At 40.2% G+C, this 19,801-nt stretch overlaps 1 protein-coding gene across 8 annotated transcripts in view; it reads right to left on the bottom strand.

Annotated features, from left to right (window-relative positions):
- Positions 1-19,321, bottom strand: part of Ppp1r12a (protein phosphatase 1 regulatory subunit 12A) — a 115,671-nt gene extending 96,350 nt beyond the window's left edge. For all 8 annotated transcript variants that reach the window (XM_057757507.1, XM_057757513.1, XM_057757511.1 and 5 more), the window contains exon 1: positions 18,871-19,321. In XM_057757507.1, the coding sequence (XP_057613490.1) occupies positions 18,871-19,107 (237 nt within the window). In that variant the 5' untranslated portion in view covers positions 19,108-19,321. The remainder of the gene's footprint in view (positions 1-18,870) is intronic.
- Between the last annotated feature and the right edge of the window lie 480 nt (positions 19,322-19,801).

Raw genomic sequence — 19,801 nt, 5'->3', positions numbered from 1 at the left:
GCAAAAAAATTAAATCAAATATTGCTATTTCTTTCAGAGAAGATTAAAAATAAGACAATGATAACTGCACACACCTAGAAAGAAGGGTAAGCATTCTTTCTACCATGAACTTCTACTAACGGTAGACTTCCCCTAATTTTACTACTATCTAAAAAGATAGATAAGTCTTTAAAATACAAGAAAATTAATACAACTTTCATAGCATTTTTAATGGCGTGAACTCCATTATCAACCTAAAAAGAAACCAGACTACTACTGGCTACTGTAAATTTCTGAGAGAACAGAATTCTTCTTCATAAAAACATATCCAAAGGCCTGGATAGATGGTTCAGTGGTTAGTAGCAGAAATTGGATCTGATGTCCAGCACCCACACGACAGCTCACAATCATCTGTAACTTCAATTCTTAGGGAACCAACACCCTCTCCATCTTCTGGCATCTGCAGGCACTCACATGGTGCAGAAACATACATATAAAAAAATACATAAATATAAAAAGATAAAAAGAAAACAATTTAAATAGCTCTCAGTGTTTAATGAGGAGTTTTAACAATAGTTATAATACTAACCCATAATTGGTTTTCCAATAAAAAGCTTTCTCCAAACAATACAAAGTCTTGCAGTGTCTTCAGAGTAATTAAAGTGTCTTTCCTGAAAATTCATTTCTACTTTCAACAAGTAATAGCCAAAGCTACATGCTTAGTTATTTCCTATATTCCAAGAGTGTACTACTATAACTGTCTCTGATAACTACCTTACCTAAACCAGGCTTTAGTTCCACTTTATTCCAAAATAGGAAAAGAACAGTTAATAATAGAAAAAAGCTTGTTTTTTTTTTTTTTTGCCGAAACTCAGAACTGCTTGCTTTTCTTGCTGTCTAGATTTTGTTTTTATCTCCCTGTCATCCCCAGTCATGTAAAACGTAGAAGTTCTAAGCTTGGAATCAGATCATCCAAAAATAACAACCAAGCTTTAGTAATGGAAAAACCGACAGAACGTAAAAGCAAATGTTAGCGGAAAGCAGGTACATACATTGGAAGTGAAAGGGCACTTTCCCTAAAGCCTACACAATGTCCTCTGGGAACAGAAACGTCTTAGCAGAGCCTATGCCTTGTTAGTTCTATGCTGCACCTTGATCGTTGTGTGTTAACACTGTTGAGGTTAAAGGGAGAAGGAGGGCTATTATAAAAACTAACTGTACAGCAAGGGACCCCCTAGTTCTTGTCCAGTACCACCTAACAGCATAAACTAAGAGGTTCAGGACAGCAAAGGACAAGCTGTGCCTTGAGAGTCCTCTGGCTCCGTTTAGCAGTTTCTTCAAGAGTTCTTTGGTTCAGTTTCAGGAGATAACGGACCAACTCTGGCCTATCAACTGTCTATAATTAAGCCCCAGGGATTCCTGAGGTTACCACAGTGATAGAATCTGGTTCAAATAGTCGAGAGCCACTATAGAAAAGTCTAAGTCCAGTAGTATTTAATCACTACGTTCATATCTCAGCTCCGCAATACAATCGTCACAATGTACCTCACTCTGTTCACTGGGATAATGAAATAATCCTTACACAAGGGATGGAAACAAATGCAACTGCCTTCAACAACATGTACACATTTGTGATACACACAAACATTAATATACAACTGTCTATTACCCATTATTTTAAGCAGGTCCCTCTAAAGATGCAGCTATCAATTTTCCCATTTGTTTAAGAATGCAAGAACCTGTTATAATTGAAAACTTGACAACTCAAATGAAGTCTAGCTTCAATACCACATTCATAAAAATAAAAAAATAACAACTTTTTACACTGACAAATGTATTTTTCCCAGGTGAGGTTAAGCAGAAAAGTTTATAGAATGAGAAAGGCTCTATATGAGCTGTCTTAAAAAGACTGTGCTAACAGGTCGCCCAGAGCTCACTGGTTATCTAGTTAAGTTAAGCAGTGACTTCTGGATTTAGAGAGACTGTCTCAAAAATTAAGGTGGAAAGCAAAAAAGGAAAGGCAACCTGGGCTAGCCTCCATCTCTGCACACACTTGCTTCTCATGTCTGTCGAGGATTTCTACCTACATATGGCAATTTAGAAATGCAATTTTATGTCAATACCATCATCTTTCATCTTATTATTAAAACCCACTTCTATATGCTTTTAAATGTCCCTGAGCTGTGCTGACTAACATGCCAGCGAGGACAGGGTCAAAAGGAAGAATCAAGGAGTCTGGATTGACACACAACCACCCATCAACAGACTAACATACCCACAGTGAATCAGCCAGGTGCTAGTCCACCTGGGCCTGGCTAATAGCTGTGACAGACCTTAGTCATGGTAACCACAAAGGCAATATGAATTTACCCAAATCCTGTACTAGATCTCAAACCATACTTAGTTGGCAATATTGTTCTCATTTGAATTTATAAATCTTGTCAAGACAGACCAGTGAGATGGCTCTGTGGGTAAAGTCACTTACCCCTAAGCTGCAACTTAGACCCTTAGAACCCACACAATGGAAGAAGAGAACCCACTCCCAACCTCTAAAGGTGCACTGTGACATAAACACACACACACACGCACACACACACACACACACAAATATAAAAGAGGCCAGCCCGGTCTACAAGAGCTACTTCCAAGACAGGCTCCAAAGCTACCTGTTTCAAAAACAAACAAAAAAGTCAACAACTCAAATGGACATCTAGTAACCAATAAAATTTCTTCCAAAATTACCATTACAGTGGATATTAGAATTTACAAGCCATTTAAAATAAATATACATATAAAATTATACATATAAATGCCATTCTATTGCCTTCTTCCTATTCTTGCTCTAATTTGCAACTTATTTTTTATTCTCTGGCAATTTTATACACATATGTAATGAATTTCACCATCTTTACCCTTTATTATCCTGTCTCTCTCCCTCTCTTGATGAAGCCCCTCTTCCCTACTTTTTATGTCCCTTTGGAGTAGGACCCACTGAGTTTAATCAGTGGTTGCTTGCACAAGCAAAGATGGGGTTACCTATCTAGAGTGTAGAAAATCTGTTAGGAACACCACCACTGGAGAAAATGGCAACCTTCCCATCAACCACTAACTGCTCAGTCTCTCAGTGAAGGGCTCTCACACAACTCTCTCTTTTGTGGGTTTCAACATCATTCTTTCAGTCTTTGTGTGTGTGGTGTATACATGTTCATATGTTGTGCACACATATGTGTGGAGGCCAGAAGTTGACACAGAATTTCTTCTTCAACAGTTCAGTAGCTCTCTACTTGATTTTCAAGACAAAATCTTTCCCTGGAACCTGGAGCCTACAGGACTGGCTGGGCTGGCTGGGCTGGCTGTAAGACCTGGAGCCTACAGGACTGGCTGTAAGACCCAGGATCCTCGGGTCCCTGCCTCCCCTGTGCCAGGGCTGCACCAAGCTGCCACATGGGTATCTGAACTCAGGACCTGAACTCAGCCAGCATTTTCTTTCGCCAGCTTCAAAACTATTTCCCAACAATCATTCTGGGCATAATATTCCCAAAAAATTTTAAAAATTTGTGGCCATTTTCCAACTAATTCTTAAAATGGATCTTCATCACCAAATACTTTTTATATTCATAGTTTACAAAGTAAAAAAGTTCACTGTATAAAAATTGCCTTTTGGACTTTTTTATTTGTCTACATCTTTCCTGCTGGAACTGTCCAAACTGCTGGAGTCCAAATGCTGTCTTTGAAAATATGGTGTCCTCTGAAAAGAATGTGCATTTTTTAAGTAATCAACTTGTTCTGAACTTTCAGGGTCCACTTGCCAATAGCTACAAAATATACCTAATGCTATCTTCCGAAAAAAAAAAATCACTTAAAAACTCTATTGAGGTGTCTATCACATTACCAATCCTTCCCCAGGGTGAAGAGAAGTGTGCAATACAGAAACAAGCATGTACCATCAACACCAACCCTTAACAAACTAGCAAACCAATATTCAGTTATGTCCAAGTATCTATAGCTAACACTCAAAATATTACCAGATGTTTTCCTTTGTCCGAACAAGAGAAACTATTTTAAAAAAAAAAACATTCAAAGATGGCATAATCTAAAATGTCTATTTCAGTCACTGTTAACCAGCTAAAGTGATTTTCACATTTGTATCCTATACAAATGCCTTGTCTCCAGATGGTATAACATACATATTGTCTCTTTCAAGTAGCATTTTTACATTAAAGTGTTTTTCGAAAGGGCAACTTACAAACCATCAGTTCATGTCACACACATTTTACACACACACACACACACACACACACGATTAAACGTCAAAGGTAGGTAGAAAAGAGAAAACTACATATTAAAAGTCATAATTCAATAAGATAACTACTTCCTGGTCCACTTAAGTTGAGATAAAACTAATGAACTTACTGCAGGTTAAAACAGCCCACAAGATTCTGTTTAAGAGCTGTTTTTCTCATTACCTGTGTAACAAAAAATTAAAATGTCAAAAGAAAAACTTCAGAAAACAAAAGCATGCCTAGTAATATTCTGAACAAAATCATACCAACATATTACACATAAGAAAAGCCTAACTAGCTTTTTTTCTTTGCTATAGGAAATGTTTCTCTTCCCTAAAAGCACTATTGAGTAAACTTAGAAGCTGAGGGAAGTTGCATGCAGTTGGAGAAATTCCTAAGTGTATGATTCTCAGGAAAACCTACCATGCTCCCAGCACTGTCCTCTTGGCCCGCCTCCTCGCCTCTGAGCTCACTTTCCCAGTGCATCCTCTCAGCTGAAGGACCTGACATCACCACACTCTACTACGCTTCCCACACTTCTGCATGCACTCAAGCCACATCCCCAAACACCTGCTCCCAACACCTCGCAGCACTCAGAAGATATCCTAGAACTGAAATGTACAGGAAGAGTTAAAAAGAGAGCATTTATTTTAGGCACATGGATTCTTGTGGTTTTTCTAGAACTTTGTTTTATTTGGTTATCAAATTTCCAGCAGACAGAAAAGGCCTCAGAGAATAGACTAAGTACAACTTCCCTCCCCTAATTCAATATATAGCATATAGTTAGGAACATATGTAATGCTCATCTCCACTCGTCCAACCACGTACCCTTTACAACACTGGTCACACTCACCTGTCACTTCTTGTTTCATGCTCCCCTCTTTAGACAAGCAGTAAGCACATGATATAGAACCCTCATTACACGCAAACCACATCAGAATACAGGCCACACAAATCTTTGACACAAATCTGTCAGGACAATCTACTACTTTAGTAGCTACCTACTCCTTGTCTCAACTATATCTTTAAGCAAACTATTTCCTAACCCAATTGCTATAAGTTTGCTAGCTATAGTTAGTTCTTATAGATTAGTCAGCTTTGAAAATTATTCCCTTGCCTCTGGCTTTCTTCTTTTCTTGGTACACTGTTCACTTCTGTTCACCACCAGGTCTCTGCATGTGCTGTTCTCTGTCTCTGAAGGACTGTTCCAAACACTGCTCTCATTTACAATCTGGGGTGCCCTGACTCTAGTGTGGATGTGCCTCCACAAGCTTTCACAACACACTGGAGTACAACAACTCCAGGTCATTACACATAACGGATAGAAATCTAGCACTGCTCATATGCTTACCTATACACTCTAGCAGACAGCAAGCCATACTAAAGCAACACAGGCCAACTTGGTTGTTATTAACTACACCGAATAATGCCACGTTTAGTCTAAGGTTTAGAATTGTTAGAATTGTCAATGCCTTAATTCTTAGTAGTAAAAACATTTTTGCTTTAAAATAAAATCATTTACCAAGATAGAATTCTAGAATATGTATTATACTATATACATATACACATACATACATATATACATACTGTATACACACATACATACTGCTAAGCCATATAGAGAAATGAGATCGTATTAAAAGTGGAGCTGCTGAGATGGCTCAGTAGGAAAGATGCAAGTCTGCTAACTTGAGTTTGATTCCCAGAACCCACAACAGACAGAGACAAAATTATTCCCTTCATGCAGGCTCTAGTCTTTACATAATCTCTTACACAAATAAATAAAATTTTAATAATTAAAAAAGTGGCTACATGTTTTACATACTGCCAACAGCGCAGGAGGCCTCCAACTCGCACACACCCAGTCAGCACGCCCCTACCCGCTTCTATCACTGCCGTCCTAGAGGCTGTGAAATGGATAACTCACTGTGGGTTTGACTGTATTTTCCTCAAGCCTAAGCAACTTCATTTCATTAGAGAGTACTGTTAGAATTTGTTTTACAAAAATACATCTTTGAGGACTTAAGAGCCTCTGGAACTGTGCTGGCTAGTTTTATATCACTTGACACAAGCTAGGGGAAGAACCCTTTAACTGAGGAACTGGCCTATAGGCAAGCCTGTGCTATATTTCTTAATTAGTGGTAAATAAATGTGAGAGGCCATGCCAATGTGGATAGTACGACCTTTGGGCAGGGCAGGTGGTGTTGGTGTTGTAAGAAAGTCAACTGAGCAAGACAAAAAGCAGCATTTCTCTATGGCTTCTGTTGCAGTTTGTGTTTCCAGGTCCCTGTCCGGGCTTTATTAAGTGACAATATAACAAACGGAAGGTCAAACAGTTACTCTCCTCCCTTATCTTTTGGTAATGATGTTTATCATAGCCAGAGAAACCCTACCTAAGATTGGAACAGACTATATTGCAGGCCTGAAACTGCAGGGGAAGATAACCGTATGGAAGAGGTGAAGAAGAGAAAACAGAAGATGGCCATCAAAGTTCTAGCTCTGTAAGCTGAAGAACGATGACGCTAAAAAAGATACGGGTAATGTAAAAAGGAGCTCAGATTTTCTGGAAACAGCTGAACTACATTTTTTTCATTAAGAAAGAAAAAAAAGCACAAGAGTCTTAGGAACATTTGTCCTTAAAAAGCACATCAGAAAGAAAATGAACAAGAACTCTGAGAAGAACCAGAGGAAACAGGTTATGACATAAATCAAATAAACTTATAAATTTATTACTCAAATAGTTTTTTGATATTTCTGACCTAAGTCCTTCTTGAAAAGAATAATCTAACCCTGCACCTTTTCAGTTACTGAACTGTTATCATTTGTTAACAATGTCAATGAAAAGCACACTAGACTCTATATGATTAGTAAAGTGTCAAACATGACGATCTAAATATTTGTTGCATGAAGAAGTTAACCTCTAATTTAAGTGGATAATGGCATTATACAAATATAGATTAGGTAAACATTTTAATAACATACACTGCAAATTTCTAAAACATCAAATTAAATCCTTTAAAAAATGATGTACTTCTTTTTAAATTAATTGTTAATTTGTTTTTATGTGTATGGATGTTTTGCCTGCATGAATGTTTGCCTGGGGCCTGTAGAGACCAGAAAGGAACCCTGGGAGTGGAGTTACAGACAGCTCTGAGTTCCCAAGTAGACCTTGGGAATTGAACTCTGGTCCTCTAGAAGAGCAACTCAGATATGTAACATGAGCCTCTGAAATACCAGTGTTCCTTCCTAAGAGGACCTGAAGGCAGAAACAAAAGAATCCCTAGAAACTCACAGGGATTTAATTAGCTTGGTGTGTTCACTGGGAAAACAAGAATCCCCACCCCAAACAAGGTAGAAGGTGAACACCAACATTCAAAGCTATCCTTGGACTTCTACATGTATATTTGCGGGTGTGTATGCCCGCGTTCTTTCTGTCTGTCTGTCTGTCTCTCTCACACACACACACGCATACATACACATACATATTCATACCAATAGGAAAAAAAGGAGGTAGGTGAGGAAGAATACTTTCATCCTGTTTCTTTTCCAACTATTTCTCTCAGTGAATACAACAAATTTTACACATTCACATAAAGTAGCGAAACAATAAAATAATTTTCCTTTGGGTGACTTATGGAGGATGACATCATCGCACGAGTTTAACAGATGTGTCATCTTGTAGTCTGTTCAAGGTCAGTTTTCTATATTTCATATGAGAAGCTTCACTGAAAAATGTCTTCTATAAACAAGTACAAAAGCAACACAACATTTGAGCAAAACAAAATTTAGGTGACATTTCTGGGAAGCAATTTATAAATTCATATGTTCTGAACAAAATATAAAAATTTTAGGTGACATTTTTTGGAAGCAACTCACAGAATACAACGAATTAAGATGAACATAAATAGTCTAACATTTGCATGCTACATCATGAAAACGTGGAAAAGATAGTAGACATTCATCAAATTATTTAGCCGGGTGGTGGTGGCGCACGCCTTTAATCCCAGCACTTGGGAGGCAGAGGCAGGTGGATCTCTGGGAGTTTGAGACCAGCCTGGTCTACAGAGCTAGTTCCAGGACAGGCTCCAAAACCACAGAGAAACCCTGTCTCGAAAAACCAAAAAAAAAAAAAAAAAAAAAAGAAAAAAGAAAAATAATTTTAGATACACAAAATGAAATTCCATAAAGTCATTAAAGGCAAACTGTGTATCAACACTACTTAAGAGAGGTTATGTTTAATCTTAAAAATAGATTATATACTAAGAAACTAAGTATAATCCTATATAGGTAATCACATACTTGTTTTTAAAGTGAGTTTAGTAGATTTTTAAGGGGCTATTTTCAACCCTGGTCCTTTGATTAGCACTAAACATCTATTTTTTTTCTATGCAGTTTTAATTACTGAGCCATTTCTATTTGCAATAATATGCATATATAACAATAAGCATAAATATAAACAGTGTTAAGAAATAAAAAGAAGATAGAGTCTGAGGCAAGAGGATCAGGACTTCAAGGCTAGCCTGGACTACATGAAACCCTGCCTCAAAAGTAAACAACAAAAACAAAGCACAGAAAGCATTGAAATCTTAATAATTACTTATAGCTTTTCATACCTAAGGTAAATGCACTGAGATCAGACTGTGAAAATGCTGGCTGAAGGAATAAAGCTGCAATAGACATTTTCAAGGAAAAGATAGATGCTGTGCTGTTGTGTGGCCTGCCCAATGTACTTCGGAAGGATATAGAAATTGCTGAACATGCGATCTGTTTAAAAATTTTGAGAAAAACTACACAGATTAATTAACATGCTTATAACAAAATACAGCATCCAAGTCTGGATACAGCAGCATCAAAACTTTTGTTAGGAACAAAAACATAAATACACAAATATTCAAACTGTCAGGTGTAACAATGACTTGTCATGGAAAACCTAGAACACAAACAAAATATACTAGGTTCACTAAAGAGAAATTCTGAAACAACTTATACCCAGTGTCAAAAATGTGAACTGAAATTTCAGAGAGCCTCGTTATGATCACGTTCTAATTAAAAGTAAGCTTGTAGTCTGTTTCCCAAGGTACAACTCATGCCTGGTACCATATAACAGTGCCAGGAATCCATAGTTAGATAGGTCATAGGCCTGAGGAAGAACCTGGTATTCTCATCCTGCTGAGTGGACATAACTAACAGCTTCCTAACAACTTACCTTTTCACCCATAGATGAGTGCACCTTTCACCCCTCCTTCTGCAAAGATGGCAATTCATAGAGAAACCCACAGCAGGTCAAGGTGCAGAGACTATGGTGGGACATAATTCCCTCCTCCCAAGGCGCAGAAGGGGAGGGGAAAAGATTCTAAGCACCCGGAGTGGCTGACTATGCTGAGACAGAGTCTTCATGCTATGACATGCCAGTGGCACACATGAACTCATGGAAGCTACACTGCATGCATATGGCCCATACAAGATCAATCCAGACAAAGGCTTGTGGATGAGGGAGGGGGTCACCAGGTCCCACTTCTAGCTGAAGAGCTACTGGCAACTGGTAGTGGCTTGAGGAAAGAGAATTGGGGGTGTTTAGGGATGAGGCCACCACACCTATATTGGCAACACTGAGCAGACTTGGTGGGTTTCAAAAATAGAAAATATGAAATTGAGAAGGAATAGGGATGGGATAAAGGAGGAGATGAAAGAAAATGGAGAAATGCATTTGATCAAAACACCTTATGCGTGTATGAAATTCTCAAGCAATATTTTAAAATTAGCTTTGTAGAAAACATGTAGTTACCCATGTTATTTATTAATGATACCATGCGTATTATCACAATCTACCTATGCACCAAATACAACTACAAGTAATCAGCATTTTCAAAATGTAACTTTCCTGGATATATTTTAATAGAGAGGACATCCATAAAAATGTCCTAGAGCTGATGCTCTAAGAGGTCTACAAAAGTTCCAAAGCACAGATATTTCCACCTAAAATAATCTTGAAAGATATATAGCCTTCAAAATTATCTTATGTACTTATTATATTATTTTATATATTATAAACATAAAACCTCAATAAGGATAATTCATGAATGTGCACGCATACTTGGGTATTTCAACAATTAGTTCATGAAGAAATACTTTCCTATATGGCTACCAAACTTGAAGAAGGTATTAATTCACACCCCATCAAATCCAATCTACTTTCTATTATCTAATACTGTAGAACGCGACAGCTTGAACAGTCTTGAATTCTTTTAGGAGACTATATTAATCCAAAACACAACCAAGTCAATATGAGGTAATAGTCAAGCTAGAGCTTTCTATTAGGTAAAGCTCTCTCCATGGACTCTCTTCTCTCGATACACATAGCATACTTAGATTACTAAAATGGTGACAGCTGAGAAATGCTTTCACTGCTTTCCATGGTTCTAGTGAATGTCATTTCAGAAATGCCTATTATGACACATGACAATGTGGAATGTCTCCACCCCTGAGAACATCTGAGTCAAGCAGGCACGGAGGGCAGTAAGACATAAGTGACGCCTGCCTTTTTATGGCTAGCCAGAACAACAATGGAAAGATAAGCAACCAAAACACAAGTGAGGTCAGAAAATTGTGTATATGAGGGATCCATAACGAAAACATTCAACAAAGAGTCTCTAATTAGCATCACTATAATGAAGGTACTGCTTTTATTGTGTGCTACCAAGGAACCCTTTCCTAAATGAATGCCAAGGATTTGTTTAAAGATATTAATTTTTAAAATAAATTACACAATTTGGCAAAATTAGACCTGTTTTAATAATCAGCAATATATTCTATTTTGAAGTAAATCTAAAATACAGATTATTTTATAGTAGTAATATCTACTTAAACATAAATTTATTTAATTATTTATTTATTTATTTGAGACACGGGCTCCAACTGTAGCTCTGCCTGTCCTGGGACTCAATGTGTACACCAAGCTGGTCTCAAACTCCCCAGAGATAGGCCTCCTCTGCCTCCCAAGTGTTGGGATTAAAGGTATGTGCCACAACACCCTGCCTCTGATACATGTTGAATACTATAAATACTGTCATAGTTGCCCAGACAACTTATCAGTTCATTTCCTATTAATTCTACTGTTAAAATTGCAATATTTAGTTTTTTTAAAAAAAAAAAACAAAGATACCAATTGTATACCTACTGAATTAAAATGCAGACAAAGAAAAATTAAAAATATCTATGTAAAGGAATTTTCTATTTTGTCTGAAGGTAAGATACACTTTTAATAACAGGTAATATATGAATGCTAAAAATATGGTTTAGAAAGTGCAGAGAGTCGTTGTGTACTCCAGTGATCGCGACCTCTCTCACACTCTGTGCTTTGAGCTGTGCCTTACTAAAAATAAGCTGGGAGATACATTCCACAGGATAACAAGAAGCACAAAGACTTATGGAAGCAGGAATATGGAACCAATGGTCCCAAAGGCTTTCACCCATTTACCCAATCCCTTCAGAAAAATTCCTTCTTGTTTCCTATTAAGTATCCAAGAGCTGCAGCGCTTAAACTCTGATGATACAGAATGCCACAACATGTACTACCATGCCCTGGTAAAAGCAGAACACATAACATTGTCATGGGTCTGGTCAGCCTTGGCTGCAAATGTACTTTCACCAAAGCACAGAGAACACCTGTGTCAATCTCTTGATAATTTACTAGACTGACAACTGAATCTCAAATGCCCTTTATTTTGATGCAACATCCTTCTTTGTTAAAATATTCCATTACTTTATAAAATGATGACGCTACCAGGTGATCTAACTATTTGTTTTAAATTCCCTGATGGAGCAAAGGAAAAAAAAAGATGTACTTTTAGTTACTGAAATAAAGATGTTCATGTAAATAAAATCCAGAGAATCAATAACAGGCAATAAAGAAGTCATATTTCATATTTTTATCAAAATAAAAAAAATTATTCTTTTCAAATTGAGACCTGAACGGCAACTTGGCTACACTTTGTAAATTACTTCATGGAATATATAACTTGATGTTACTATTAACAAGAGGCAAATCAAGCAGGAGTAAAAGTAATTTTCCTAGCTCAGAAGCTACATTAGCATTTTGTGTAATATCCCATCTCCTGGCTCAAAATATCAATGATCACAGTCTACAAAGTAAACTGAAGAAATTCTGCTGCATAGTGATGACAAGTTGAGATTATTTTTTCTTTTGACCACAGGACCTCACTATGTAGCCCTGACTATCCTGAAACTCCGAGGTCCGCCTGCCTCTGCCTTCCAGAGGATAAAAGGCTTATGTAGCCAGGTCTAGCTGAGATTGTCTTTAGTATCTCAGATATGAGTTTGCCTGCGGTTTGTCTCCAAGAAAAGAATGTACACTTAGGGATAAAAATCACTGAAATAAGTACATACTAAATGTAGTAATAAAATTGTTACTAGAAGAAAAATGAAAAGAAAAGCTAATTCTATATTCTGGAAAAAAAGGAGTATTTTGTAGTAATTTCCTCCGTAAATTATAAAAAACTAAACAAAGCAGTCACACAATCAGGTATTCTTTAATTAATGATCAGCAAAACAATCTTGGCAAGTCCTAAAATTTAGAGCAATTTTGAATTTTAGATTAATTTTAAATATATTACTATTGAATTTTAAGTACCATCAAAAGATCTCAAACGTTCTTTGAAACAAAAGTAGGTTTTTAAAAAATGTACCTGTGCAGGGAAAACTCTCAAATACTATTCAATACAACCACAAAAATGATTTAAAAGAGTTTCTTCTTCAGACTTAAAATAGGGCACTGGGTATGGTGGCACACCTTTAACCGGGGCACTCAGGAGGCAGAGGCAAGAGGATCTCTGTGAGTTTGAGGCCCGTCTCATCTACATAGTGAACTCCGGGACAGGCAGGAATACACACAGAGAGAAAAACCTTGTTTTGTTTGTTTTTGTTTTAAAAAGTGGGTACCTAGACTAAAGCTTGGGATCTGGACTCGGAGCTGCTTTAGCATTCCAGTTCTGCCATTCCTCGTGCTGACACCTAGAGGACAGGAAGGAAGTTGTGAGAGTTACAGTTACTCTGTTTCTAAGACGCTGGTAAGTATGGCTACTGGACATGCCACCCTAACAAAGTAAACTTCCAGGAACTCCTAGAGCTCTCCAAATCTCTTCACTGTGATTATGGAAACCAGCAAACTTTCAAGAGAAAGGTATAATAAAAGACTCTTATTAAACAGACTCTAAAGCAATGAGAACAGCGCCTTTACAAGGTATTTATTACTACAGTAGCAATCTAATCATGTTTTGTCTTTACGCCTATTAAGGTTTCTAAAAGCCCTTTCTTTCTTCAAGATCATCTGGACTCTGAATGTGTTTCTCTTACTGAAGAGAACATAGAGGAGAACATGGTAAGAGAACTAACAAAAGCTTCCCCTGCTCTTCTGCCCAGTGCTCCTACCTGGCTACGCTAGAAAATGCTCAGTCACAGCTTGCAATCACACTGGCGCTAAAGCCCAGGAAAGATAGTCTTGGTTGTGACACTTCAAAGTCAGACCACAGAACTGCTGCCAGGAAGCAGAGAGCCGGCAAGCGCAGAGAGCGCCCTCACAGCAGCAGTGTCGGCTCGCCGGCCTGCACCAGCACACCCCATATATGGCTACATTGTCCATTTACTTCTGTGAAGGAAGGGACTGGTCTGGGCTTGGCAACTTGCTTAATACATTTTAAAAATGGATTTTGGAGGATTTCAATAAAAAGTTAATTGAGCCATCAGCATAAGGTAGAATAGCTTTTCTAAAGGAAAGCATGCAGAAAAATGATTTCATGCATATTTTTTGTTGTTGTTTTGTTTTTCGAGACAGGGTTTCTCTGTGGTTTTGGAGCCTGTCCTGGCACTAGCTCTTGTAGACCAGGCTGCTCTGGAACTCACGAAGGTCCACCTGCCTCTACCTCCTCTGCCTCCCGAGTGTTGAGACTAAAGGCGTGTGCCACCACCACTTGGCTTCATGTACATTTTTAACAGAAATTTTAATACTTTTTATAATTGATCCAAAACCCAACATTTCACTGAAAAAATAGAAGAGGAAAAGGTTACAAAACTATAAATGTATTCAGCTTAAAACACGTACATAACACTTGAACTATTACACGACAAGCAATTCAAAACTCAACGGATTCTGGTACTCTAATACCTTGCTCTTAGGGAAAACTGCACTACACCTGTCCGGCATTTTACATAGACGCTTTCAATGGATCCCTTACAAGTTGATAAAACTTGTATTTAAGAGCAGAATGATTTAATATTAAGCTTATCTACAAGTCTGTCTAGTTGGAAACAGGGAGGCATTACTGTAAAATTACAGTCTAACATTGAATTTCACTATAGAATCTACCTCAGCTTCTTCTATTTCTTTCTTTTTTTCTTGAAGACAGGGTTTCTATGTGTAGCTTTGGAGCCTGTCCTGTCTCCTGAGAACTCGCTTTGTAGACCAGGCTGGCCTCAAACCCATAGAGATCTACCTGCCTTGCCTCTCAAGTGCTGGGATTAAAGGCCTGTGCCAACACCACCTGGCTCTACCTTAGTTTCTTATGGCTCAACTGAATATATTTTCTACCACTCAACCAAATTTGAGGCTGGTTTTGGACTTCTTAATAGAAAGGGAGCATACTTAGAAATATTTTAAATCTCAATTAAAAGAAATGTACCAAACAACCATCACAAAATTTTTCATAACAACAAATTTTATAATATTGAACCAATGTTTTAAAATCTGGATATGCAGGCTTCAAAGATATAGCTCACAGTATACGAATAACCAACCATAAGACTTAGTCATGAAAAGAAATACAGCATACAATTCAATAAAAATTTTTAGTGAGTCAGTCCCTGGAAACATATCGGGTCCTGATTCTTTAAGTCTGGAGAAACACGCTTCCAAATACTACCAGTAAGAAGAGCTTTAATAACAAAGACGGGCAGAGCCTAAGTACAGAGCATCCGCTAGAAGAGGGCATGTGTCTCTGCTACCACAGTTACACAAAGAAAGAGCCCTTCTAGTCGGCAGCAGGATGGAACCTTGAAGAAAACTAATGTGGGCTGGTATAGAAAGGAAGGACAGTCTAGTAGAGGAAAAGAGATAACTAAAAGCATTGAAAAAAATGTAAAGATACAGTCCCAATAAAAATGTTCACCAATTTCAGTTACTAAGCATAGGCTAATGACAATGTTTCAAACCTATAGTAAGAGGACTAGGCACAACACAGCACTGTTAGAGTATCTGAAATCTGTATGTATCCTGGACTAAACCATACACACACATACATACATACATACATACATACATACATACATACATACATGCACATATAAAGAAGGGAAGACAAACTGTTCCTATAATACCAGGATAAAAATGTAAGTGCATGGAACAGCTTGATACTTAAACTAGCAAGGAAAAAAATTAATTTGAAGGTAATTGTGAAGGACAGGTGACTGCCTGGACATATGTACACTGGGAGCAAGAGTAAACTATGACGAAAATGTTCAACTTTATCTTGAGATTGCTGACATCATTAACAGAAATAGAGGCGTCAACGAAAAGTCGTGCTTAGTGAGGATCGGGGTTTTAGTCTGCACTTTCATCTGAAATTCATGATGATTTAAAACTAAAGCTGAATATTCAGACTGCATAAAAAGGATTCCATATAATGTCAAGACATGAAAAAATAACTAAACAAGTGACAAAAACAGATTATAACTCAATTACCAAAAAGTTTTCTGAACAGGAAGAGTCCCTTAAAGAAATGTTTTGTGAAAACAAAGTCACTGTCAACCTATGGTAAATAAACAGATCGGATCAGACACGCCTACTTAACGATATAGACTTTTGATTAAAATTACAATATATAGGTATAATTCATTTTATAACAGAAAGTTGAGCAAGAATGTTCTAAAAGAACAGAAACTGGAAACTGACTTGAAAACCACTGGCATAGAGAAAAAGTTAAGATTTTGTGGCTAAAACAAAAAAGCTAAGCCACACACTGGCACTCCTGCACTTTAGGGGTGTCGTAAGGACGGGGTAGGGCAGCTTATACACGACCACCTTGAGCTGTTCACGAAGCACGCTAAAACACAGGTATCATCGCACACTATAAATAAAGCTCTGCAGGTGAATAACTGCATCGAGACTCGGGTCAGGACAAAAGTCAGACAACCGTACCCTACACCTGAAAGACGAAGGCTACTCCAGGGACTAGGACAGAGGCTTGCCTTCTCTCCGTACAGTCGGCATTTCTGTACCAAACAGCAGCGGAGTTTCTTTCATTGCTTTCAATGAGAGCTCATCCGACCGACATCTACACCTTAAACCACCAACCACTTCCATCAGAAAGGTAAGGAAAAGGCCAGAGTTAGTGTAGCCCTGGGCTGGGAAGTACCGCAGCTTTTCTCCTGCCAAACTAAAAAGGTGAGCAAATATGTGAACAGACTCCAGAGAGGCTAGGCTGGCCAAATAGTTCAGTTATTTTATGGTCTTTGGAGTATTAAAATATTCAAGGACTGGTCACCAAATCAGCTATGCAAATGGCCTAAACCCAGAAACTTTCTCATGTTCTTGCCAACTCTAACAAAATTCTCAATAAAGACTGTATGTACATTCACCAAACAAAGCACTGAATTCAGTCAGTCCAGAAGTTATCAGTAGGTCCAGCCTCTTAAAGAAGTGAAACACAAGTCTTTAAAAGCCAATTCCATGTGTTTTCTCCTGTCTAAATTACTATTGCAATATTTTTTTAAAAAAATGTGGGAATTGCCTTCTTCTCCAAGTCAATACAATTCTCCACAGAGAAGGAACTTTACGGTTCTATTTAGCAGTTTCAGAAAATGTACTGATAGGAACCATTATCCAAGCATTCTGATAAACAGTAACTGTGTTTCAGAAACAATCTCACATTAAAACTTGCAGGGACATTTGAAAGAAAACTCTTTAAGATTTTTCTTCCATTTTATACAATTACAATTTTTAATGCCAAAGTTGCTTTCCTTCTCAAGACCATGTTTTCTGATCTTTAGTTACACTACGCTTTAAGCAAATGAAGTTTGCACCACATGAGAGAAACCAGGCTGTATTTTTCACTGGGGGCCATTCTGAATTCCAGATCTGTCCTGCCAATTGTCAGTCATTTCAACCCTTCCAGTCAGCTTTGTAAACAAAGGCTTAATGCCAAGTGTGATATGTGAATTTGATTAAATGAAACTTAACATGGTCATCACTTACAAAAGCAGGAAGCAATATAAGGAAAATATACCACGTCGTTCTAAAAGGTGTAAAGTTAAGAGTCACAAACTCTAAAGTTCCGATACAAAGTGTGAAGCCTTAAGCTCCAACCACCCAAACGAGTTTTTACCACAGTATTATTCAAACTGAAGCTGATTTCCCACAGAAACAAGAGTTTGAGATAGCCTTAAGAAAAGCCTTTTGATTGTAAATTTTCTAGTAATTCCAAGTTGCTTAATATGAAAATAGGAAGAATCTATGCCATGGCACCTATTACCAGCACTTAAAAACTTGCTTTTCGAGCAGGACTCTAAGGGTTTTGTTGCTTTTGGCTTGTTAAAGGCAAAGGCAACATTATCTCTGGATTGCCAATAGTTTCTCCTTATTTGGCTAACACCGAGAGATCCCAATCGGACTACTATAAAACTTTAACATGCACAAAGCATCCATTTTGAGAAAAGATTGGGATTAGCTTTCTATTTTTTTACCCCCCAGCCCCAAAAGGAAAAGCAAAGTTTGGCAACTGTCTCTGTAGAGTGTTTATTCTTCTCTTTCTAGTCCCGGTGCACACTCGGGAGTCAGGGCTCGGGGATCTGTGACACTGCGACAAACTCTTCGAGACCAGGAATCATAGATTTCAGTGAAGAGGTGGGCAAGCCCACTTGGGAAGGCTTCCCTAGCCGATACCCTACCAGCCCCTCTCTTTCAGCCACTGCAGATCAGCTAATTATACCCCGTTTTCCCCTCCCCAGTGACCAAGAGTAATAAAGGAGAAAACAGGAAATCGTTCGCTCGGGGCACCCGGCTCCGGCTCTTGATTACTATTATTATCGTCATCATTGGTAATCAACTCCGAAAAAGTACACCAAAGCCCATGTCCACCTCCAGGTCCAAGGGGGTCCCTCTGCCCAAGTTACCGATCCCTGTTAGTGGCTTTCAACCACCCTCCCCCGCTACAGTGGATCAGTGACATCGGGCCTCGGCACAACCCATTACACACTCCTGCTCGTCCTGACCCAGAGTCCTAGACACATGTCCACAAATAGCCCTGGGGTCCCCCACTTCTCCCAGAGGCCCACAACCCCATCTTGCCCCGCGCCTAGGAAATCAGCCGGCTCCCAACGGCACCGGCAAGCGGGGTTCCGAAGGGGGCCTGCAGCCCCACGGCCAGCCTCCCCCGCCGGAGCCGCCCCCTCACCCGCAGCAGGGAGGCTCCCGCCACCACCACCACCCCGGGGCCTTCAGGACCGGCGACCGGAGAGGCCCGAACACGAGCACGACGTGGGCCCGGGGGTCGGGTGGTGGGGGTGGGGGTCGGAGTGCGAGCGGCGGGCGCACACAGACCTGGTGCAGGGCGGTGAGTCCGTCCACATTGGCGTAATTGATGTCGGCGCCTCGGTGCAGCAGCTTGAGGACCTCGTCCGTGTCGCCGCTGGAGCAGGCGGCCAGGAAGACGGCGCCATCGTCGAACTTCACCTTGGTCTTCTGGCGCTTCACCACCGGCGGCTCGAGGTCCGTCTCCGAGCCGATCCAACGCTTCAGCTGCTCGTTCCGCTTCTGCTTCGCGTCCGCCATCTTCATCCCCCTCTCCTGCCGCCGGCTCTTCTTATCGCGAGCGGGGGGGAAGGGGGCGGCGGCGAGGGAGAGGCGAGGGGACGCGGGGGGTGTGCGACCGTGGCGGCCACCGAGCCGCCCGGAGCCGAGCTGCGAGCCGGGGAGGAGACGCTCGAGACTTCCAGTATCCCACAGAGCACTGGGGCGAGCCCGGCAGAGCTGGACCTCTCTTCCTCCCACAGACACCCTCCCGCCCCCCGGCACGGCCCGCCCGCCCGCCTGTCCGCCCGCCCGCCCGCCCGTCCGTCAGCCGCGGCCCGGCTGAGCGTAACTTCGCGAGATCGCGGCCGGGGAGGCGCCCTGCGGCCTGTGCGCATGCGCGCTCCGCCTCCCTCCTCCTTTCCCCCCCCCCTCCCGCCCCTCCCGCCCGGCCCAGGAAGAGCGCGGCCGCCGAGCGCGGCGGGGGCGCCACCGGAGGGAAGCGGGTGTGGCTGGGACTGCCGGGGGCTGGGACGATCCTGGAAAGGGAGGGAGGAGGCCGGGAAGGAAAGGTTGTCCTACGGGACCCGGGGCTCTGGAGGCCCGCCGGTCGGCCGGGAGAGGCGGTCCCGGGGTTTTGACCTGCCTCCGGGGCTCGTCCGGCCCGCGCGACGCCGTCGGCCCAGGGCGGAGGGTTTTCCTATTGGCTGCGTGATTTGAACGGAGTGGACCCAGGTCGAGT

The sequence above is a fragment of the Chionomys nivalis genome, chromosome 25, assembly GCF_950005125.1.
Source record: "Chionomys nivalis chromosome 25, mChiNiv1.1, whole genome shotgun sequence".
Lineage (NCBI taxonomy): Eukaryota > Metazoa > Chordata > Mammalia > Rodentia > Cricetidae > Chionomys > Chionomys nivalis.
The sequence above is the reverse complement of the archived record's forward strand: the minus strand, read 5'-3'. Positions and strand labels throughout refer to the sequence as shown.